Below are 25,850 nucleotides of genomic sequence, written 5' to 3'. Positions count from 1 at the left end.
AACTGGACAGTGTCTGCTCATTCATCAAAGTATCCTTTTAAGCTCTCGGTGCGATGTGTAGAAACCTACATTACTGACTCGTGACGACATTAGGATGCGTATAATGTAAAACCTGTTGCGTTTTTCACCAAGCGACAGGTGAACGCCCGTGATCTTCACTCGTCAGCCACGTGGCACAGATCCAAACGAACAAACGATAAATTTAAGTCTGAGCACACGCTCTTGGTAATGCTCCTGCCGATGGAAAAATGTGTGTGCTTCCTGTCACGTGCTTTGTTGGGAGCCAAGTGCAGAACACCAAATTCATTGTCCCTAAATACCAGAGATGGATCCATTCATCTCCAGGAGACACAGCAAAACCTCCTTTGGAACGAAAAAGTCAGGAATGCAGCTATGATGTCCAATTATCCAGTATTTTAATGTCGCCATAAATGGCCCTTTCTTCAACTTCATCCCATCTTCTTTACTTTCTCTCCCCTATCTCCTTCCCTTTCCTTCTGTTTCTCAATTTTGCTTTTCTCACTTCACCTCCTCCCAGCTTTGCGTATGCAATAACAGATACAACACAACCTTCCCGAAACTCAGGAGTCTTGTTCACGTTTTCTTGATCTCAGAAATTACTGAAGATTGCTACGAGATTGAAGTGTGTATCATTCGAAGAGAAGGAAAGTTGCTTCGTTTATACATTCTTTGGTTGTTTTTCTTTTTGTTAATCCATGTTGGCCTGTTCAGTGTTCTCAGCTGAACTGATGACTCACAGTGCCCAGAACCCGGGTTCAAATCCCACATACTACTGTAAATCCATTATCTCCTAATGGCCCTCTAATTCACATTAATGTACACTGGTGTTGACCAATGTTTTTGTCCAATTGATTTATGTACAAACGCCACCATGAACCTCAGATCAATGTTGTTGTTTTTTAATCCAAATGCAGTGCTCTATAACAAACATGTAAGAGTTAATCTGTTGAGAACAACAGTCCATTGTGATGGTTATTTGATTATTTCAGTCATTCACTTCCTTTCTTAACCTGAAATCCAGAAATACCATTAGCATTGCAATGTTATGATGATACAGGTCACTGTCTTTCCTCACCTTGTATATTTAAACCCTAAATTGTATTGATGTTTGAAAACTCAAAACCTCCACCTCTCCATCCTCTTCCACAAATTCTCAACATTTTGTTATCTTCTTTTATTTACCCGAACTTCGGGTCCTGTCACACCTTGATGATTTAGCCAGCGTATGGCAAGGTATCAAAATGTATGTAAAACGCTGGCGTACGCTGAAATATTGATGTTTTTTTTAAGTTTTGGGCATATAATAACGTGTTGGACGTATGCATAACTTATTAGTAACGTACACAGAACGTTTCAATCACATATAGATAACTTATACCAACGAATGCTGACCGTGTTGTCGGCGTTCACAACCTATGCCCAACGATAGTCTAACATGCATAGCGCGGCAGCATATTGCCAACGATCATGTGCCATAGGCTATTCATAGGCTGCGGCTCGGCGATTCAAATCATAATCGCACTAGACATCGAAGTGTGAAGCCGCTGTCACACCTTGACGTTTTAGCCAGCGTATGCCGACATATGAAAAATTTGCCGAACCAAGCTGGCACACGTCGAATACGTTATGGGTATGTTTTGTATACGTTAAGAGCACGCTGGCATACGTCGTCATCCGCAGAGTACGGCGAGAAATTTTCAGCATGTTGAAAATTTCTCGATGTACTCGGCGTATGACTCGCACGTTCCGCATACGCTGGCATAAGTTGTAGGCACGTTACGCGATCGTTGACACACGCTTCTTGTACGTTACTCATAAGTCGAAACACGTCGACGTAATGGTTAGCGTCAGTGTTCCAGACTCCCTGGTTTTTTATTCTTCATCTTTGGTATGATGGTGATGTTGACACTTCGATTTATAGTGCGGTTATGATTTAAATTGTTAAGCGGCAGCCTATTAATTATATTATATCATAACCGCACTAGAAATCGAAGTGTCAACATCACCGTCACGCCGAAGAAAAAATAAAAAATAAAAATAAACCAGGGAGTCTGGAACACTGACGCTAACCATTACCTCGACGTGTTTCGACTTATGAGTAGCGTACAAGTAACGTGTGTCGATGTGTGTCAACGATCGCGTAACGTGTCTACAACACGTTATTCATAGGTTAGAAATCAGTTTCGGGTACCCTAAACATTACCTCGATGTTTCGACTTATGAGTAACTTACAAGTAACGTGTGTCGACATGTGTCAATGATCGCGTAACATGCCGACAACTTATGGCCAAGCGTATGCGGAACGTGTGAGTCATACGCTGGCATACGTCAAAAAATTTCAAACATGGAAAATTTGTCTAACACCTCGGCGTACTACGACGAATGCCAGCGTACAAAGACGTATGCCAGCGTGCTCTTAACGTATACAAACTTACCCATAACGTATTTGACGTGCCAGCGTTTTAGCCAAATTTTGCATACGTCAGGCATACGCTGGCTAAATCGTCAAGGTGGGACAGGGCCTTTACCACAAACATATTATTAGTACGTGTCAAAAGTTAGTACCTGAAAACTTTATCTTCCCTGACCACCCTCAAGTCTTTTTGAATTACCCAACCACACTCCTCTTCGACTTAACCTCCACCGCACTCCCTCCACCTCCCCCGACTCCTCCAGTGTCAACACAGTGTTTGTTCCTATGTACTTGAGACCATATTATGTTGGAGTAATTTGGAAAATATTACTATTTCAAAATAAGAAGTGACAGCATGTTATTCCATTTTCTCTAACAAGTGTATGAGGAAGGGCGTTCAGAAAGTCTTGAACATCACATATTTAGTATGTTAGGAACCAACCGACTTCTCAGGTCAAAGTAATTGCGATTTCATCTTTTTATTTGTAAAAAGCTTTTCAGTTATGTTTGTAGGACCTTTAGCATCATCTTCATCATCATCAATGTACCATATATTTTACAGATCATCAGAACTGTCAAAGCAGTTCCTGGGCAATGGTTATGCTGTGTTGTTTCCCTGCAATCACTCATGGCAGGGATTTTTAAAGAACTTAAAAAGTGCCAGTGATAACTTACCTATTCTTCATGAAAGGCATTGAGGGATATTTAACATCCACTCAATAATGTCAGGAGACAGGACACATCCCATTTAAGGTCCATCCAAGGAATGGTACACAAATCAATGTATCACCCTACCTGTGAAACACGAGAGTGACACTTTATAGCTGGCTTGAGATTCGAATCCAGACTTGACAGCTTAGAGGGAAATTAATGTGCATAACTCTTGGCTATCCTCCAAGTGCAGGAATTGTATACTAAAGTGTCAATGTGAGTCAGGGGAGACTTAAGTCAGGGAGATTGTTATATCAGGAGACTGAAAAATGGGGAGACTTAAATCGGAGCAGTGATCAAGTACCTTCAGAAGCATGGGTTAACACCAAAGAACATGCATAAGGATCTGGTGACAACACTGGGGAATGATGCCCCTAAATACACCACAGTTTAAAAAAAAAAAGAAGTATAATATACATTTGTATACATATATATGACATATATATGTATATATGTATGTAAATATATATATATATATATATATATAATTGTACACATATATGTATATGTATATGTACCGTATGTATATATATATATATATATATATATATATATATATATATATATATATATATATATATATATATATATATATATATATATATATATATATATATATATATGCAGTCATGCGCCGCTTAACGACGTTCTGGGCAACGACGGATCGCATATACGACGGATCTGCCAGCTATGAAAAAAAAAAATTGAAAAAAAAATGTAACTGAAAAATTCCTATCACCGAGTGATGTCGCCTCGTATAAAAATAGCACACACCGGACACCACAGCACATACAATTATGTACACTGTACAGTACATAATACCTCATAATGATAATAAACAACGACAGTGTGGCTCTGTTATAATGCGATTGTTGAGGTCCATAAAATGTCATCGCGAAAAAAACAGGATCATGCTAAATCGGGATTCAAGGAAATCGGCTTTCAAACTGAACCAATGTTTGCACGTTTACCTTCGAGCAAGTAAATTACCTTTGAATTGAAGAATTCCACGAATAAATCGTTGTTGTTCGTCAATAAAAACACAAGTTAATTTTTAGTGAAGCTTTTTATGTTGTTAAAACAATCGCACTGTTCCGAAAAAAAATATATATATATATTTTATATATATATCACAATTGACAGGTGCTCGTTTCTTCATTTGTAAATTATAATATCGATGCAATGATTACGTATTTATAAAATCCAAACGCTAATTATTCACCTTTCTCTAATCGATGCGAAAGGAGATTGTAAGCTGCTGCTAACAACACCGATGGCCGTCATGAACAGCACAAAGGTAAAACTAACGTGTCTTCCGTCTCTTGGATGTGTGTTACAATTGCCGACAGTATTCAGTACAGTAACATGCTGTACAGGTTTGTATCCGAGGAGCAATAGGCTACACCATATAGCCTAGGTGTCTAGGTTTGTGTAAGTACGATGTACGAAAACGAAAAAAAAAATGATGTTTGCACAACGACGACGTCGCTTAACGACGCGAGGCTCCACAGCACAAACCAGCAAACCGATTTCGATGAAACTTGGCAAACAGGTGCCATATGGGCTGGGAATGTACGCATTTGAGTTTCGTTGCCGTTTCTATGCAGCGGCCGAAAAACCTCGTTCACTATTTTCAATACTTGTCCTGCAGTTTTGCATGTGGAGAAACGAGACTTCGGAATTAAACACTTCGAGATATTTAGAAAATTTTACTCGAGCCGATTTTTTGATTTCGGTTTTCTTTTTCAAATGGTAGTCCTTCAAAAATAGGGTGTCTATTTACCGTCATTTTTTATGAGGAGTGCCAGTTGGCAAAATACGCAATAGGAAAAATCTTGCCAGGTAGAGGAACAATTGTATGTGAACCAATACGTCTTGGCAATGAATCTTCGTCGGTGGATCGGTCAGAATGAAAAGCATCGTATCCATCGCCTCAATCGTAGCGGATCCCTCGTCGCCTACCGGCGTGTCTATATATATATATATATATATATATATATATATATATATATATATATATATATATATATATATATATATATATATATATATATATATATATATATATATATATATATATATATATATATATATATATATGTATTGTTATGGATTTGGAAGCCATTTACACACAAACAGACAGACAGCAGTCCCCAAGTTTAGTTATCTCGATAAGCATGTGTTTATTGTTGGGGTCCCCGACCTGTGTCTCACGGGAATTATATGTGTGCGCTGCGAAGTTCCTTTATAGTTAGTTTTTTTTTACAACAAATCTCCTTCACTTCACTTCGCACACCGATGCCATTGCCCACGTGCTTTCGACCACGTACGTGGGTGGAGATTTTCATCACCTCATCTCCGACTCCACCCCTTGTCCAATCACGCACAGAGGGCAACTTTCCCACGACAACCCAGCCAATAAGGGTTGAGATGGCCACAGAGGGCAACTTTTCCAAGACACCCCAGCCAATGAGGGTTGAGATGGCCACAGAGGGCGACTTTCCCACGACACCCCGGCCAATGAGGGTTGAGATGGCCACAGAGGGTGACTTTCCCATGACTCCCCGGCCAATGAGGGTGGAGACCACCTCAGATGGTGATTTTCTCACCTCGGACAAGAAAAATATAAAGGAACGCCAGGCTGGGGAGGTTGGTCGTCTTGGGGGTCGCAGGTCTTGGTGCTGGCTGGTTCGTCTGGTCCTGGGTCATCGTTGCCTCTGATCTTCTCCTTGGCCTTGGTTGATTGGTGCATGGCCGGATGGAGAGCGTGGTCCCTGGTGCTTGGCACTGTGTGAAAGCTGTGGGTTTGAGTCCCGCCACGCGACCAGATCGTCGTACACCGCACGAGGCGGACAGGTGCAAGCCAGACCCTGGCCTTCGGCTCGCCTTTCCTTCCGAGCTGGAGGCCTCAATAAAGGCTGGCCGGCCCAGTTCTTTTGTGTGTGTGCGTGTGTATGGCGCCAGTCCATTAAGTAGAATTGTTTAAGTGCCTTGTACATACCTGCATTGCTTTTAGTCAGTTTCACTCTGCTCTCTGTGTCCCCCTCCTTTATAAATAAACCCCTGTTAAATGTACCAGCTTGTTTTCTGTGCTTTCTTTCATTGGCCTAGCATGGTGCGTATTGAGAAGTAGGAAGGCCATTTGGACCGGTAATTGTTCATTTGGGTCCAACGGACTCTGGTAATTCCGTTCGGTTATACTGGACCAAGGTCGCTAGAGTGACCCAGTTTGACAGAGCCCGTCGAGGGTGTGGTTTTCCCCGGTAGTTGGACGACGTGGAAACTTAGGTATATTGAAATTTGGCAATTAACCCCATCCTACGCCGTCGAAATATTGGCGACCACAGTCCGCTAAGGGACCTTTGACATTTCGGACTTATCCGAGAGTCACGACCTAAATTCCGGGGTGTTCGGTGGAAACGACTCTACTGCTCCACCTCGTGGTCGTTTATCGCCACCAAACCCTGGCTCACAACAGTATATATATATATATATATATATATATATATATATATATATATATATATATATATATATATACATATTTATATATATATATTGTTGTGGTTACCAAATTCGCAAACCACCATTCAGGTCCCTTAGGTGAGATATCTCGGTAAGTACATGTGTAGTTAGGCCCAAACCCGTTGTCTAGTGGGAATACATGTCATTTATGCGTGCTGCGACTCTTCAGGATAGCCGTTTTTCTTTAACTATCTTTATTTTGGACCAACCGCCATGATTACCATCACCAGTCACAACATCAACCACCAACCACAACGCCGCTTCACCACAACCGCCACGACCTTCCCGTCACACCTCGCAACCGTCGCATCGCCACCGTTCTTGCGCCGCTTGTGGGTACCGGTGTTGGACTCGTGCAGGGCGCGCGCCGAACAGCGTGTACAAAACCACGGATTTTCCACTTCAAAAACGGATCAAAAACGACACACGCCCACTTTTGTTCCGTCCAATCGGTGAGCGAGGGGCGATTTGGCCCCGCCCCCAGGGCGTTGGAGGGCGATCGATATATGCAAATTTATGGATCAAAAAGCATTCACGCCCACTTTTTCTCGGGCCAATGGGGAGCGAGGTGAAAGGTCGAAGGGAGGGGGTCAAAGGCGAAGCCACGGGGCTTATATAAGCGACCGTGTTCGTCAGTCAAGAGAACAGAGAGTTAAGACTTCGCGGGCGGTGGAGTTGGCAAGAAGGAGCTGGTCGTCGTGTGCGTTGGAGTCGGAGCGGAGGGGACGGAGCTGTGGAGAGGCGGCGAGGGCAGACGAGGGGGTGCTCGCGTCGTGCAGGGAGCTGCACCCTAGGGAGGCCGACAGCGCGACCTGGCCGAGGTGGAGACGCTCGTCGCAGGACAATAAAAATCCTCTATACCCCGAGCATCAGCAACCCCCTCCTGTTTCCCCCCGCGCTGAGATAGTGCGACCAAGGGGGCCCCCTTCCCACCCCTACCAGACACTGTCCGCGAGGCCCGCGGAGTTGAGGCACCATCGCCGCTCCGCGTCTCATCACCAGACGGATAGGCCCGACCCGGTCTCGGCCTCAGGCCCGCCTCATCCTTGAGGGTATTCTTTCCTTGGTTTTGGGTATGTGTTGTCGGCGCCGTCTGTGAAGTAAAATTGTATAAGTGTTGCCGTGTGCTCGTGTAATCGGTATTAGATCTGCATTGTCGCATTTGCTTTTTGTGTAAATTGCATTGTGTTTTTCTTTTCTGTGTGCTTTTGGTGGAATTGAATATGTGTGCTTTCCGTTCGTCGCGAATAAATGTGCTTTGTGTTTAACTGTTTCCCGCTTCGCTTCGTCATTTCCTTCATTGAATCCTCATCTTGCTTCACGTGAAGGGTTGGTAGTGGGCTGAATATGCCCGATAATTAATCGAACCGTCGAGGCCGACGATAACACCGCTCGGTTATCCCGATAGTACGGAACGGGTCGCTTAAGTGGCCCGTGTCCGAAGTCGACCTGCGGCGAGGTGCGATCGCCCGGTCTACCCTCCGCGTGGGTACTTAGGTAGGTCGAATTTGGCGAGCAACCCTATCCCACGCGGGGGCTGATTGGCTCGATCGCGGTGAGACCGAAAGGTCCACCCGTGACTGGTTCCCGGCGTTAGTCCGAGAGGGTCACGACTGGATTGTCCGTCCGGTGGGCGACGTGCCGCGATTCGAGTTACGTGGCCGTCAGCACGCCGGCGGGCGCGAATCCGCAACAATATATATATATATATATATATATATATATATATATATATATATATATATATATATATGTATGTGTATATATATATATATATATATATATATATATATATGTATATGTGAGTATATATACAGGGTAGCCCAAAAGTTACTTTACCCCTGATAAATTTCTCACACTTCCCTCCGTCCCTTCCCCTCTGCCCTCGCCCCCTCGCCCGCTATGGTATGCGGAAACACTGACTCAGAAAAATGATGGAGCACATACAGATACAATGACAAGTTAATTATTGTAAGTACTGTACAATAAAACCTGTATATTAAAAGAGTTCAAGAACAATGCTTCACTGGGAAGGTGTAAAGTGACTTTCAGGCCACCCTGTATATGTATATGTATATGTATATGTATATGTATATGTATATGTATATGTATAGATAGATTCAGTATTATACAGTAATACGCTGGTTTGCAATGCCCCTTTTTTGTCATTTCGCAAATACATCGTCGCATTATTAATAGTACCATTTCTCGATATTTGTCGTCTCAACTCATACTTATGTCGTTTTAAAAGTCACACCTTTTATTCTCGAGTGTTTTCAGTAATTACAAGATTGATAAAAACCCCAGAATACATCGAGAAAGCACCAAATCGGGTGATCACAAAATCGCCGAAAGAACTACTGTGCATTGCTTCACTCAGAAAGAAATGTACTGTACTGTAGATTGGCTAAGAGGCATTGTTAAAGTGTTACCTTTGAAGTAAAAATAGATGTTATTGTTCAATGGATGATTATGAATGTGCCCTTGATGTTGCTGGGTTATTATGTTTGCTGATAAATATGCACACGATTATTTCACACGCTCATTGAAGGAGGAGGATGAAGTACCACAAACTTTGACCGCTTCAAGAAGAGGTTTATTTTTTATTTCAATATGTCTATTAATCAGGGCCTAACTATGGACACGCGGGCCCCTGCGCAAAAGTTACTAGCTCGGGGTTTCACCAGAGGGGACAATAGGTTTGCTTTCCGTCTGTCCATCCGTCCATCCATCCCACCTGTGGTTTTTCCCACCTGTGAACAACTGAATGACGAACACTCACCAAACGTATCTGCTGGGATAGCTGCCTTCGCTTCATGAATGTTTGGATTTTCAGAAGACCAATACCCACAAGTACATCGGTTCACTGAACCAATGAGCTTGATTGTTGTCTCATCTGACCAAACAATCATGTCCAGAAACCGTGCATCCTTGTCCACCTTCCCTTGAAACCTTTCTCACAACTCTTCTCTGTGATCCGGATCGTCTTCAATTATTTCATGTAAAAGTCTCGGCACATGAGATTTACACTTAGTTGTTTTGACAATCCGGTGTACACTTGTCCTGCTGATTCCAGTTTTATGAGCACACTGCCTTGTAACAGATTTTTGTGGTAATCGTGTGAATTGTTGTTACACCATTGCAGAATTTTCCTCACCCATTGATGAGCAGGGTCTCCCAAGTCGTTCCTTGTACATGTCTTGCACAGTACAATGCATCTCAAATTTATCACAAATTATCGTAACGAGCAGAGTACCCACCCTACGGGTGATCTTGTTCCAAGCATGCAACACATTCTTCTGATGCACACCTTTATTTGGGCGGTGTATAGGCAACTGACATCTCGTTATGGGCAAAAAATAAAAAAAACCCAGGTTACGTGCATGAAACATACATACTGCTTATAATTCAAAACACCTCACTGCATTGGAAAACGTGGGGACAGGAATATGGTGCTGTAAATGGTGGAGACTTGTAATACCCTCCCTCACCTAGATGCAGCACTACATGATACACATTTACATGGAGAATTTGCAGAGAGAAATTTACATAGAGAATTTAAGCCATTTACAAAACATTGAAAGCAGTCAATTTTTAAACCAAGAAAGTCAGGTCAATGTATAAATCCTTTCTATTTTTATATATTGACTTGCTTGGGAGCCTCATTGGTATGCATTGCTCTCTGCACTTTCGCTGATGATTCGCCAATAAGCGATGAAACTGGTCCAGTAGCTGAGGGGTGTGTAACATTGGGATTCTCATGTGTATATGATGTGTGAATGTCTTCATAGTTGTGGAGGAACTCTGGGAAGGGTTCGAAACAGCAAAGAGCTTACCTTCCGTAGGCCTTCTTAGTTGCTTTATGCAGCTTCTTTGGCTGGAAGAGTGTGGGAGGTGTCAATTATTTATATAATCCTAGCCACCTGGGATTACTTGATTAGGTAAGAGCTGATTGGCCATTCCCTCCATTCACAGGTGTGAGATGTGGGTGTATCTTTTTATATATATATATATATATATATATATATATATATATATATATATATATATATATATATATATATATATATATATATATATATATATATATATATATATATATATATATATATATATATATATATATAAATATATGCCTGGTGTTGGCTTAATGGTTAGGGTAGTGGGCTTGGGATCCTAGGGTCCTGAGTTCAAATCCCGCTCATCTGTTGAATTAACACCAGGTGGGGTTGACTCTGCCTGTCATCCTTCCGAGGTCGGCAAAATGAGTGCCAGCATGCTGGTATACTGTGTCGGAGTGGCGACCCGTCCAGGATTGTTCCCAATAGCCAAGGAGACTGCTTCGGCAGCACCAACGCTCTGCACAGAGTATGGTCCTAATGGATGGATATATATATATATATATATATATATATATATATATATATATAATTCCAGCAGTGTGTGTGTGTGTGTGTGTGTGTGTGTGTGTGTGTGTGTGTGTGTGTGTGTGTGTGTGTGTGTGTGTGTGTGTCTTGTGTGTCTGTGTGTGTGTCTGTGACCACTGTTTCTCGACAACCGCTGGTCCAATCAAATTGAAACTTGCCAGGAATATTGCCAGGGATCCGCGGATGTGCCTTTTCGAGGTTTGATATCGATTAGACGAGCGGTTCCCAAGTTACGGCCATTTTACTGCTTTTTCAGTGTTGAAAAGGTGTATATATGGCAGCAGAAGGTGTCGTTCCACCTTATCACCTTATCGTGCCAATTTTTTCCCAAATTATTAATAACCGGACGACCACCGGTCCGATCGGATTGAAACTTGCCAGGAATATTGCTGCGGACCCGCGGATGTGCCTTTTCGAGGTTTGATATCGATCGGACGAGCGGTTCCCAAGTTATGGCCACTTATCTGTCGACCAATGACAGGACACAGTGCTATGACATCACGAATGACGTCACAATTAATGTTTATTTATTTATTATTTATTAATTTTTTTTTGCATGATTGCCGGTCCGATCTGATTGAAACTTGCCAGGAATATTGCTGGGGACCCGTGGATGTGCCTTTTCAAGGTTTAATATTAATCGGATAAGCAGTTCCCAAGTTAGTCATTTATTTGTCGACCAATGACAAGACACGGTGCTATGACGTCACGAATGACGTCACAATTAATGTTCATTTATGTATTTATTTATTTATTTTTGCAGGATTGACAGTCCAATCTGATTGAAACTTGCCAGGAATATTGCTGGGGACCCGCGGATGTGCCTTTTCGAGGTTTGATATTAATCGGACGAGCGGTTTCCAAGTTAGGGCCATTTATCTGTCGACCAATATCCGCGAGAGAGGGGACGGGAGAGGGGGGATGAGAGTGAGGGGACGGGAGAGGGGGGATGAGAGTGAGGGGACGGGAGAGGGGGGATGAGAGTGGGGGCGAGAGAGAGGGGTGAGAGAGGAGGGGGAAGAGAGGAAGGGTGAGACTAGGGGGGAGAGAGGGGGCAAGAGAGGGGGAGAGAGAGGGGGTGGGAGTGGGGACGAGAGAGAGAATGAGAGAGGGGGACGGGAGAGGGGTGTGAGTGGGGACGAGAGAGAGGGGTGAGAGAGGAGGGGGAGAGAGGAGGAGGGAGAGAGGAGGGCGAGACTAGGGGTGAGAGAGGGGGAGAAAGAGGGGGAGAGAGAGGAGGAATAGAGGGGTGAGAGAGGGGGAGAGAGAGGGGAGAGAGGGGCGAGAGAGGGGAGGGAGAGAGGGGAGAAAGAGGGGGTGAGAGAGAGGGGCGTCACAATTCAAGAGAGGGGGAGAGAGGAGGGTGAGAGAGGGTGGTGAGAGGAGGGGCGAGAGAGGAGGGGGGGAGAGAGGAGGGGCGAGACTAGGGGGGAGCGAGGGGGGCGAGAGAGAGAGGGGGCGTCACAATTCTTCTTCATTTGATATGACGTCACAATTGACGCTGGAGACCTGAATATGTTTCCCAGGTGTTTTCCAAGTTATGGCCATTTATGATACAGTTGGTCCGATGTAATTGAAATAATGCCCCAATCCAGTCATCGTTTACACACCTACGAGCCCGCCCCTACGGGCCCGTACTAGTATATATATACATACATATATATATATATATATATATATATATATATATATACATATATATACATATATAGCTATATCTACAGTATATAGCAGGCAACACTGTATGTATATATATATATATATGCATATATATACTGTATAAATCTATATATATATATATATATATATATATATATATATATATATATATATATATATATATATATATATATATATATATACATATACATATGTTGTTCTTCTTTCGGCTGCTCCTGTTAGGGGTCGCCACAGCGGATCATCCGTTATGATCCGCATTCTGATTTGACACAAGTTTTACGCCGGATGCCCTTCCTGATGCAACTCAGGGAGAAGAATTGGGTTTTGCCATGATTCTGGGCTGCCCTACAACCTCTCATAGCGCGGCCCAGCGCAGAGCACCCATCCTCAAGCGATCCTTCAACCCAAGCATCTGAGTAGCCAGATTCCAGGCGCACGCCACTACGCCCGTTCTATATATATATATATATATATATATATATATATATATATATATATATATATATATATATATATATATATATATATATATATATATATCTATATATACATATATATATATATCTTCTTCTTCTTCTTTCGGCTGCTCCCGTTCGGGGTCGCCACAGCGGATCATCCGTATGATCCGCATCGTGATTTGGCACATGTTTTACGCCGGATGCTCTTCCTGACGCAACCCTGGTCGCCTCTTACGACACAGGGATATGGTACACCTATTTTTACCAGGGTATACACCGGCCCAGTACACTGGTACTCATTTCGCCGACCTCGGAAGGATGACAGGCTGAGTCAACCCCCTGGTGTATTAATTCAGTGGCCCAACGGGGCTTGAACTCAGGACCTTTTGGATCCCAAGCCGCTGCCCTAACCACTGCGCCAACACCAGGCATATATATATATATATATATATATATATATATATATATATATATATATATATATATATATATATATATATATATATATATATATATATACAGTGTTACCTGGTGTTGGCTCAGTGGTTCGGGTAGTGGCTTGGGATCCAAGGATCCTGAGTTCAAGCCCCGTTGGCCACTGAATTAATACTCATCATGGGGTTTGCTCAGCCTGTCATCCTTCTGAGGTCGGCAAATTGAGTACCAGCTTGCTGGGATATTTGAGCCATTCGAGGTCAGAAAATCATCTATGGCAGCGGGTACATGAGGCACGAATTAGCGACTGCTAATATACTTGCAGAACGGTATGAAGTGCACTCCGCCTTTGGGGGGAGACCGGTTCAATTTCCCCGTCCAGTCCCTGTTCCAGTCCCTGTTCACCATTTCCCCATTTGTGAGTTTCTGCTGAAAGTGTTCGCGCCGAAAATACCGTGTTTTATCTGGATACACTCGGGCCGTATATGAAAAATCTACGTTCCTATCTTGGCAGAGAAGATTCTGGATGAAATTATCCACGAGTTCTGCGGAAAGAGTCCATTCAGCAGGATCAGGATTGAAACTCCGAGCCGCAAAACTGGCTGCAGTTGTTCCAATGCTTCTCCCGTTGCTTGATGCGACAGTATTGGAATCATCAGCTTTCGAAATGTGATGCAGTGCGACATTACTTGATCCCTCGACATTGACATCAGAAGACTCTGCATGCGCACATTCCGTTTGCTCATCTCGACTCTGGTGAGGTGAAAAAAATTCAACATGGATCCAGATAGTCTTTTTAACCTCCGCCATCGAAGATGGACGCAGGTTACTGTTTTCACCCCTGTCTGTTTGTTTGTTTGTTTGTTTGTGAACAGTATTACGGAAAAAACTCCTGGACGGATTTCGAGGAAACTTGGTGGGGGGATTAGATATGGTCCAAGGATCATGCCATTAGATTTTGGACTCGGCCCTAAGTCCAATATGGCCGCTATGGCGGCCATATTGAAAAAATATTTGAATTTTTGTTTTTGCATTTCTACATGTTTTAAGTGATTTCCAACCAAAAAAAAAATAAATTTGTTAGAGAAAAAAAAACAAAATTTTGCAACTTTTTTTCAAAAAAATTTCGATTTTATTTGAAAAATATTTGAATTTTTTTTTGCATTTCTACATGTTTTAAGTGATTTCCAACCCCCAAAAAATTTGTTAGAGGAAAAAAAAAAAATTTTGCACCTTTTTTTCAAAAAAATTTCGATTTTATTTTTTTGGCATTTCTACATGCACGTCGATCTAGTTTAGTTTATTCAATCGTGGTTCCGTAGAGTCTAATCTGTTTTGACCTACAATGAATAGGATATCAGGTTCACTTAAGTGACCCAGCAGTATTGGCGGTGGAGGTTTTGCACTCTACCGAGTGCTCCCCCTCTAGTTGTTTCTGTTTCACGCCTCTTCTTTTTGTCGCATTTGCAAGTACCACTTTCGTGGTGCCGAATATCTCCGTCGGCCATAGTCAAGAATAAAAAACGACAAATAAGAGCAAAACGAAGAACTGCAAGCATCAGGATGCTCGATAACTCACAGGAAAGTGAGAGGGTGCCGGTATGTTCATACTCAGCGCGAACGTGACTCCACCCATCAGCCAGACGATAGCGGCGACGCCTGTGATTGGCTGATTGTGATGTGATTACATGGTTCCCACGCTCGCTGTCGACGATCACTGTCTGGCGGCATGCCAGCCGCCTTCCCTCACGGTGTGTGCAGCCTTCCTGCACATGTCGAGTCACACAACTAAGACTGAAAAAAAAAATCATAAAAAAAAACGTCGTCGGAAATTTTCGTAGGCCAAATATTTTTCGTAGGCCAAGGCCCGTGCCTCACAGGCCTAGTGGTTAATCCGGCCCTGCTTGCATGAAGTAATTTATGTATGGATTCATTCATGCTAATAAACCACACGTGGAGAACCTCAACTTCAACCTCAGAGTTCTTGTTTATTACAAACCTATGGAAGAGAACTGACGGGACAGTGGGGGTTCTTCGACGTTGACAAAACAGATACAGGGAATAATAAAATGATTGTTAAGCCTCCATATGATATATACATATATATGAAAATCGACACCCCCTTTCAACATTTTCACCTTTTGGCACCTTATAGCCTGGAATGAAATTGCATTAAATGAGACTTTTCCCACCTTTATTTACACATCCTAACCCACAACTTCCAAGTGAAAAACAAATTCTACAAATTTTATATAATTAATTTAAAATACAAAACTAGAATATATAGGTTGGATAAGTGTCCACCCCCCTGAATTAATAATTGGTGGAAGCACCTTTGACAGCAAAAGAAAAAACAAAAAAACAATACATTTCATAGAGATAACTAATATTTACAAAGGACAATAATTCAAAAGGGTAATGATAATAATATTAAAGTAAATAAGTCCGAAAGTTGAGGCACCTCTCACACAGACTCAAATACAGACAAAGGGAACACAAAATGAAAAGAAAACCCTTCCTTTCAAGTATTCTTGAACTTAACTTGATGCAGAGCAGGTCCACATGTAACTGGAATCAAGGCGCTCCAATACGTACGTGGAGATGCGCACAAAATGGCACTTCTCTCATAGTGGGACAAACGCACATCAGGCAATCCACGAGCGGCACTCCACACCAAAGCTCAGAGCACCAGTGTACCAGCTTCATGTGCCGATCGTCCTCACGGACCCAACCAAGAGGCAAAGGCCAGCGTCTTGCTTCACCACGAGAGCCAAGTTGCCTCAACACGAATCAATGGTCGTGTCATCCTCCTCGGCATGTGCTCACCCTCCGCTCTCGCCTCTGATTGACTCATGCATGCACTCTGTCGATCTCTCGTCATATTTTGCCAGAAGCTTCCGACAATGCGCCAGCCTACTGAGTCCGATACCTCTCCACCAAAAGCGCAACGTGCCTCCTGAGTCTGATGCCTCTCCACCAAAAGCACAACAGGACTCTGCTCTGATCACTCTATATTCCCTACCCACCGGGCGTGGCCTGCTCGGACCTAACATTGAAAGGCGGGGCCTCTGCCTGCTCAGCTCGCTTCTGACGTTACACCCATCAATCCTCCCTCAGGGGCGTCACTTCCCTTGTTGTTTACCTTTGAAGGTGGGAATTTCTGCCCAGTTGTTGTGGTTTTAGGGATGTGTTTCCCACCTATATTGCCGATCTTGAAATATGAAAACATCAGGAACTAGAGGGGGAGCACTCGGGAGAGTGCAAAACCTCCGCCGCCAATACTGCTGGGTCACTCAAGTGAACCTTATATCAGGTCAGGTATGGGAGCATGTGCCAGAACAGCGCGTCGCTGCGTCCACTTTCCGCCGGTACTCCAGGGGCCTCCGTCTGGCCATCCCCCAGGCAGATGCCAGGCCCATCCTCATCTCCTTGAGATGATGGTCAACCGGCTGCAACCACGAGGCATGTGGTCGGCCCACTGGCCTCCTCCACTCAAGACACTCCCCCGCTGAGAGAATCTGGTGAGCAGGATCAGCGTCAGGAAAACGAGCCACATGTTCATACAGCCGCAACTGACGCTCACGGACTATGCAGGTAACAAATCTCATCCGAGTCTCTCTCAGCAACCGCTCGTTGGACACAAAATCCGACCAGCGATAGCCATGGATTCTCCGAAGAGACCTGGTACCAAAGGAATTAAGTCTCCGTCTCAGATACCTGGTCAGAGTTCAAGTCTCGCATCCATAGAGCAAGACTGGAAGTACCAAGGACCTGAAGACTCGGACTTTCGTCCTCCCGCACAGGTACCGGCAGCGCCACACCCCATGATCCAGTGAATCCATGACTCCCCAGGCCCGACCCAGATGTCTATTGACCTCTGACTCACAGCCAGCAGAGACATGAATATCACTGCCAAGGTAAGTGAACCTCTCCACGACCTCAACATCCTTACCACAAACAGACACAGACAGGACAGCAGCATCCAAGATGTCACCGAAAGCCTGGATCTTAGTTTTGACCCAAGAAACCCGTAATCCCAGCGGCTCCGACTCCTCATTCAGCACCTCGAGGGCCCCCAAAAGGATATCTAAAGTCTCCGCAAAGATGACTGCATCATCTGCAAAATCAAGGTCCGAGATCTTGACATTCCCAAACGATGCACTGCAGCTTGATCTCTCCGACATCCTCCCTAAAATCCAGTCCATACAAGTGCTGAAAAGTGTGGGAGCCAGTACACACCCCTGACGAACTCCAGTAACAACTGGAAATAAGTCAGAGGTGGTACCACCACACTTCACAGCACTCTCAGTACCAGAGTAGAGTTCAGACATCAGATCGATCAGTTTTGGTGGCACCCCACGAAGACCAAGAATCCTCAAGAGCACATCCCGATTCACTGAATCGAACGCTTTACAGAGATCAACATAGGCTGCAAGCAGCCCCTGCCGAAACTCGAGTCTACGTTCGGTGAGGACACGAAGAGCAAGGATACGGTCAATCGTTGACCTCTTTGGTGTAAAGCCTGACTGCTCTGGACGCTGGTGCTCAAGCAGATGGTGGCGAACCCGATCAAGAATTATCCGAGCAAAGACTTTGCCCGGCACTGAGAGCAGCGTCACCCCTCGGTAGTTGTTGCAGTCTTGGCGATCACCCTTCCCTTTCCAGAGAGGGACAACAAGGCCCCTCTTCCAGTCAGTTGGTATGATGCCTGTGTTCCAGGCAGAGCACAAAACTGCATGCAACGACACGAGTGCAGCATTTCCACCAGCCTTGAGAAGTTCAGCATGGATGCCACAGATCCCTGGAGCTTTGCCCCGTTTCAACTGGTTCACTGCAGCCCGTGTTTCCACAAGCGAAGGTGGACCACAGTTGATTCGAGGGTCAGCAACAGGGATTGTAAGACCCTTGACGTCCAACTCGACAGCTGGGGGATCAGCCTGGTACAACCGCTCAAAGTAATCGGCCCAGCGGGCCTTCACTTCAGACTCCTCTGTCAAGAGCCTACCACTCTCTGCTCTAACTGCAGTGCTCCAAGGGATGGGCTTGGATGAACGCAATGCGCGAATTCCCCTGTAAGCGGGATGAGAATCACTTGTCCACAGGTGATGCTCTACCCCCTCACAGATTCCTCGCACATAGGTCTCCTTGTCCACCCTCAGTGCACGTACAGTTTTACGCCTCAGCTCCCTGAACAGCTCAGCTCTGCCATTCAGCCTGGCCCTGCGACTCTGGTCAATGGTATCCAGTGTCCCTTGAGAGACAAAATTCTTCTTTGCCCTGCGGTGAGCTCCAAGACATCCACCGGCAACATCAAGGACAGTGGTCTTGAAGGCACTCCACAACTCTTCAGGACCCCTCAAAGCACCCAGACCCCCCAAGTGTCCACTCAGCCTGTTCGCAAACTCCTCAGCTACTCTTTCATCCCTGAGCTTGCCAACATCCAGCCTAGGCTGGGATGGTACCATTCTCCAGGATTTAAGGTGCAGCTTTAGAGTTGCTACAACAAGCCTGTGGTGAGTATTGAGGAACTGAGCACTCCGGTAGACCCTGCAGTTCTGGATCATCCTCCAACGACCATCAATGAGGACATAGTCAATCTCCTTTGCCACACCGCCAGCGTTGGAATACCAAGTCCAGCGATGAGCTTGTGGGCGCTGAAACCATGAACCAGCCTCCCTAAGTCCATGACTTCTTGCAAAGTCAAGGAACTTAGTGCTATTCTGGTTCATAGTTCCTGACCCATGGGGACCAACACATGTCTCATAACCATCCCGATCAGTTCCAGTCGATGCGTTGAAATCCCCCAAGACGAGAAGTGTATCTCGTCTGGGGCACTGATCCACCACAGACTCGAGCGTGGCATAGAATGCATCCTTCACGGTGAGATCACTCGCCTCAGTCGGAGCATAAACAGAGACCACGGAAATGACACCTAAGGAGTGACGAATCCTTAATCTCATAATACGCTTGTTGACCGGTGTTACCTCCATTATCATTGTTGTCAGCTTATTGGACACAGCTACAGCAACTCCTTGGGTATGGTAACCATCGGAGCGACCAGACCAATAGTAGCTGTAACCACCCACCATTATCTCGCCGCAATCCGGTCTCCGAACCTCAGAGAGAGCTGCAATCCCGATGTCCAAACGCTTGAGCTCAGATGATAACAGAGACAGGTGATCATCCTCTCTTAGGGATAGGACATTCCAGGCACCCACCCGAAGGGATCGCCTCAGGTTAACCCAAGGAGACCGCCGTCTGATGGACGACACCTTTGCACCACTCTGACACACTCTCCCGCAATCTGACCCAGGGATGTTACCCCGTGGTTTCCCTCCTATCATCAAAGATTGGGGGTCCCGAAGGCTTTGCCCCAATCCCGTCATCCGGTGAGCTGCCCTGCGAAGGGAAGCTGCACAGGAGGTACTCCCTTGTATGGACTGGATTGTATGAAAATTATTGTATGAAATTGTATGAAAATTGTATGAAAATTGTATGATTGTATGAAAATATGATTGTGGGGGGGGGGGGGTCTTGGAAATCACTTAAAACATGTAGACATGCAAAAAAAAGAAATCGAAATTTTGTTGAAAAAAAAGTTGCAAAAAATTTTTTTCTGTTACAATTTTTTTTTGGGGGGGGGGTTGGAAATCACTTAAAAGATCTAGAAATGCAAAAAAAAAAAAATTTTCTCCTAACTATTTGGGAGGGGGGTTGGAAATCACTTAAAACATGCAGAAATGCCAAAAAAATTAATTTCTCTAAATTTTTTTTTGGGGGGGGGGTAACAATTTTTTTTGGTGGGGTTGGAAATCACTTAAAACATGTAGAAATGCAAAAAAAAAAAAATTTCTCCAACAATTTTTTTGGGGGGGTTGGAAATCACTTAAAACATGTAGAAACACAAAAAAAAAATTATTTTTTCTGTAACAATTTTTTTTTAGGGGGAGGACCAAGTCCAAAATTTAATGGCATGATCCTTGGACCATACCTAACCCCCCATCAAGTTTCGTCGAAATCCGTCGAGGAGTTTTTCCGTAATACTGTTCACAAACAAACAAACAAACAAACAAACAAAATAGGGTGAAAACAGTCACCTCCATCCATCTTCGAAGATGGCGGAGGTTAAAAATCACAGGGGGCAATCACATACGGGGGAACTTATTCTTACTCCCTCGGCTAATTAACACCGCACCACACCCCGTGTTGTGACACGTATCACTTAAGCTCACAGGTTCCCTACTTAGTTACATTGAGATGCCTCCTGCAAGTCCACAGACCAAGCAACTCTACACAATGCTATATTCCCTCTTAAATTCCTCCATCTACCCCACAATCATTATATATATATATATATATATATATATATATATATATATATATATATATATATATATATATATATATATATATATATATATATATATATCCTCGCTTATGTGTTTTCCCTCAGATGAATGTTAAGCTGGGTCTCACATCTACTAGCATTAGTTGGAGGATGTTCGTTATCCCACAGTGTCCTTCACATAGAGTACACATGCTATCGCAAACACCCTCAGCAAACTCCAAGTTCCTGCTCAAACCTTCACGGGGTATTGCATCAGAGATGTAGCCGCATCCCACAGCATATGATTCAAATGCCCAGCCATGTCCTGCGTACAAAAGAAGATGATCATCTGCATAACCTTTAAGAAGACATTTTCAAAAAAAAAAATGTGTTTACTCATAGTCACAATGAGAATCGTTTTTTTAACCCTATATTCCTTCCAATATTCATTATACATCTTTCGGATTTTAACTGGGAATTCCGACATCCTGAGTCATTTGTTCAAATGGAAATGCTAATGAGGACAAACTTTGGCCATACATTTGGCACCAATATACTTCTTTTTGCAACATATTTGGCAATGCACGATGTATCATGTAATGCACCATTGTTACCTCTGCCACCGAAGGTGGAGGTTATGTTTTCACCCCTTTCTGTCTGTCTGTTTGTCTATCTGTTTGCTTGTTTGTGTGCAAGATATCTCAAAAATTTGTGGACAGGTTCGGTGTGTGATATGGAAGAACTGATTCGATGTTGGTGAAGATCCGGATCCGGATCCGACTACTATAATTTTTAAAGTTATTCTTCACCATTGAGAGATAGGACCAAAAACGATACATAGCACAATATCTCAAAAATGTATTGGGCCTGATATGTTCTCGTGGATCAGGCATTAGGTGGTGGAGGTATGCGCTCAACCGAGTCCCCTTCTAGTCTATAAGTGTGGTCGCTTTGCACAGAATTGAGTTGTGGAAGGGAGAGAAGGGTAAATTGAGAAAATAAAAATTTAGAAATGGAAGAGAATTGGGAGAAGATATAAAGATTTTTTTGAAAGTCCATGGAGTTTTTTGAAAAAGTTATCAAAACAATCCCTTCGATAGGTGAGTGTTAAACAAACATTTGACCTTGCGTTTGAAGAAGGGCAAAGCATTATTTCCTTATCATAACAACGAATTTGGCACCAAACTGGAATTACAAAGATGTCATGATGGAACACCGAACAGGTCATCAAAGGCAACGGATGACCTCTCTGAAACCTCCAAATGCATATAACGCTTCCTGTAACAAACCACAGCCCACAAAATAGAGTGGGGTTCAGATTTTACATTGGGCTGCTGGGTGCTGTCACCACTGTGTGTATATTTAGTCGCCTGACAGCTAGTGGGGGTGAAAGCTGCATTACAGTGCCCATTTTGGCTGCTATGGCAGCAGCTGATAGACCGGATAAGATGACTGTTTTGACCATCTCCACTTCTTCCAGATTTATAAAAAGATTTGGACCCAAATAGGTGACCCTTAACCGCAAATCTGAAATCCTTATTCTGCAGCGTTGTACGTTTGTTTGTTTTATTTATGAAACCGAGGGGACATTGTGGGATGGCTCATGAAAATACTGCATGTTCAACATATGTGGTGTCATATCTGCAATATCGATGTTTTATCCTGACATTGATCCAAAGAATTTCTTTTCCACCACTGCCTTGATGTTTAATCATTACTTTTATAATGCCTCTACCTATATGGAAGTGTCCGTTACCTCTCCTATATGCTGCACAGTGTAGTTCAGAAAGTGTAAATGATTTTGTCAATTTTTCATTGCTGCCTGTCGTCGACTAACTTGAATCACCTTCATGGTATAGTCTGGACATTTGCAAAAGTAATTTTAAAAGAAGACGAGGGTTGTTTTTTATTTTATTCCAAGTGCAAACATCGACTAAAACGGCACTCGATAGAGAGAATACCTCCGCCAGGCGGAAGAATTTATGTTTTGTATCCCACTGATAGACAGATCTGAATCCTGACCTGAACCAAAATCTAATCGGCTTATTCTTGTCACCTACCCAACTCATCCACCAAGTTTTCTCAAAACTAACTCGTCCACATCTTTTTGATATATCATGCTATATATCGTTTTGGCCCAATCTCTCAATGGTGAAGAATCCCCTTTTTAAAATTCTCTTACTGATGCAATGGCGTTTAAACAGTAATAGCGAATATTGACTGAGGGCTTGCCATTGGGGTGGGATGGGAGAAGGGAAGGAAGACAAATTTACCCGTGCGAAGAGTGCTTTAACCACAGTGCTTCCCAAGTAGAAAAGGAAATTGTAATACCCTCTGCCACCACCACCACAGGATGGCGCTACACGGTACACATTTACATAGAGAATTTACGCCTCCCCCCTCCCTCCACACACACACTCTCGCGTGAGGCCACGACCACATAGCCTATGTTACCCCCCACACAGAGTTGTATTTGTACCCCAAGTTTGGAATTTGTAACTTCAAAGATGTGGCCTTGCACAGAACACATACAAACAGGGAGATTTTTGCCTTTTATAAGTATAAATGTATTATGCACTAAAAAGTAAATCATTCATAAGTTGAGGTTAAAAATAATTAATGTAAACACTCATCATCATCATTATCATCATCATCATCATCATCATCATCACACCAGCCTATTTCAGTCCACTGCAGGACGAAGGCCACTCATATTTAAAAGTGTTTGGCATACTTTCCACGCTTGCCAATGTGGGTTAGTGAGACAGTCGGGTCACGGATTTGTAATTTGTTCATGGTGCCACCAATAACTCACTTCTCAGAAATAAATATTCATTTATTAGCTGTGCTAAAGACACCTTGGGACCATTAACTTTCACTGGATAATGCTAGCAGATTGATCACCCGGCTTAATGTCCAACAAAAACTTTATGATGCCATTCCCTCTCTGTGAAACATCAATCCAATCATTATCGTCCAGTCGGGAATATGAACCCAGACGAGGCAGCTCAAAGGTAAGTGCCCCATCTCCACACCATCCTGTCAAATGTAAGTAAAAGAAAGCTTATAAAAACATCAAACAAAAAATATTTGAGGGACAGATGAAAATTAAAACAAGAAAAATAGCAATCAGAGATTGCAGACACTTGCTTAAGCAGCACAAACACTGCACAGAGTAGTACAATAGAACAGAAGGAAGCCAAACAAGCAAAAAAGAAAAGATTAAGTCATCAGGAGGAACCTGGATAGGATTCGTATTTCAGCTGCTACTCCTCTACCCTCAAACCCATCCAGGAACAGCTAAGTGAGCCTTATTAAAAATATACATATCCAAAAAAAAAACATCAATAAATTTAATAATTCTGGCTGCCAGACCATGTGTCTGATCAAGTTGAAATGTAAAACCTGTATTCCCCATCACCACTAGATCACAATTCTGAAGTTTCACGTCGATGAATTAAGTGGTTCCAGAGAAAACATTATTTAATATTTTCTTCAATCCAATATGGCTGCCAAACCATGTAAGTTATCAATTATTCCTTAACAATCTTGTACACACATGCCTTGGGGAACATTTATGTGAAGTTTCCCCTCGATCTGTCCAGCTGTTCTGGAGAAGATTTTTTATGTTTTAGCGTAAATCCAATATGGCTGCCAAATCATGTGACCTATGACATCATATGTGTGAACATTTTGTTCCTCATGGACAGGCGGTCATATGTGTAAAGTTTCACCTTGATCTGTTCAGCCATTTTAGAGAAGACTTTGAAGGTTTAAAAAAAAAAAAAAATTGGGCGACCGAATCACGTGACCGATGACGTCATTTAAAAAAAATTGTGGACCATTTTAGCCCGAGATGACTATCAAAAATTTTCTTCCTGATTGGATGTAGCATTCTACATGAAATTATGACATCATAACGAAGGCACCTATGACGTCAGAAGAAAATGAAACTCATTCCCCATGAGGAGTACTATACTTGCTTTTTGCCAAGTTTCAATTTTTTCCTTGCTGCGTTTTCAGAGATAGTTTTTCCGTTTGGTCTAAAGTTTTTCCGTTTTTCCAACATGGCTGCCACACCATGGGACCTAGGATGTCATATTTAATAAAACATTCTGCATGAGTGGTCGCTTCAATGGTGAAAATTGTCTCAATCCGACAAGCGGTTGCAGAGAAATACACGAAAGTTCTGTGCGGACAAACAAACAAGCCGGTAGGCGGCGATGAGTCGCCGAGCATGGAAACTATAAGATATAGAGCAAAATGGATGTCGTATAGCGGATAGGGAATCACCTTAAGATTATGCATACCAAATCTCATCCAGTTCCATCAACTCATAACTACTCGGTATCCATTTGAATGAAAACTACCGAAAATGCGGTTTGAAATCGGAAATCCCCAAAGTTTGAGGGGGTGCTGTGGGTGAACAAAGATCTAAATCGAAAATCCGGCTCGATCGTTTGTGCAAAATGTATTCCAGACGATTAGTGTGAATTTTCATGACCATCCGACCATAACCCTAGGAGGAGTAGCATTTGGCGCGAAGGCACCTCCAGCTCTCGCATATTATCGATTTTTGCACTAATTGACCTTTGACCCCTGACCTAAGCAAAATCGGTCCATATGTCCTGAGGCAAAGTTGTAGTACTCATTGAGTACCATGAACCTGCAAAGTTTCATTCGTATCGATGCACTCACCTGGTCGCTAGGGGGCCTTCAATATTCGCCAATTTTCGCGCATACCCTAATTGTTGGGGGCACTGCAGGTAAAGTATTCGATATATCACAAAAACTGGAATATATTTGATAGAGCATCACCTGTAGATCATTCGTACCAAATTTCATAACCCTAC

General features: G+C 43.3%; 1 protein-coding gene across 4 annotated transcripts in view; it reads right to left on the bottom strand.

The window, feature by feature from the left end:
* The window catches only part of LOC147032712 (uncharacterized), a 230,003-nt gene that overhangs the window by 150,119 nt on the left and 54,034 nt on the right, over nucleotides 1–25,850 (bottom strand). For all 4 annotated transcript variants that reach the window (XR_015055300.1, XM_085870563.1, XM_085870564.1 and 1 more), the window contains exon 2: nucleotides 21,254–21,322. Coding sequence is in view for 3 of the 4 variants with exons in the window: in XM_085870563.1 (XP_085726689.1) it covers nucleotides 21,254–21,322 (69 nt within the window). In the remaining variant the exon portion in view is untranslated. The remainder of the gene's footprint in view (nucleotides 1–21,253; nucleotides 21,323–25,850) is intronic.

The sequence above is a fragment of the Eptatretus burgeri genome, chromosome 2 (assembly GCF_056783735.1).
Source record: "Eptatretus burgeri isolate ZD-2024b chromosome 2, Ebu_testis_v1, whole genome shotgun sequence".
Classification (NCBI taxonomy): Eukaryota; Metazoa; Chordata; class Myxini; order Myxiniformes; family Myxinidae; genus Eptatretus; species Eptatretus burgeri.
The sequence above is the reverse complement of the archived record's forward strand: the minus strand, read 5'-3'. Positions and strand labels throughout refer to the sequence as shown.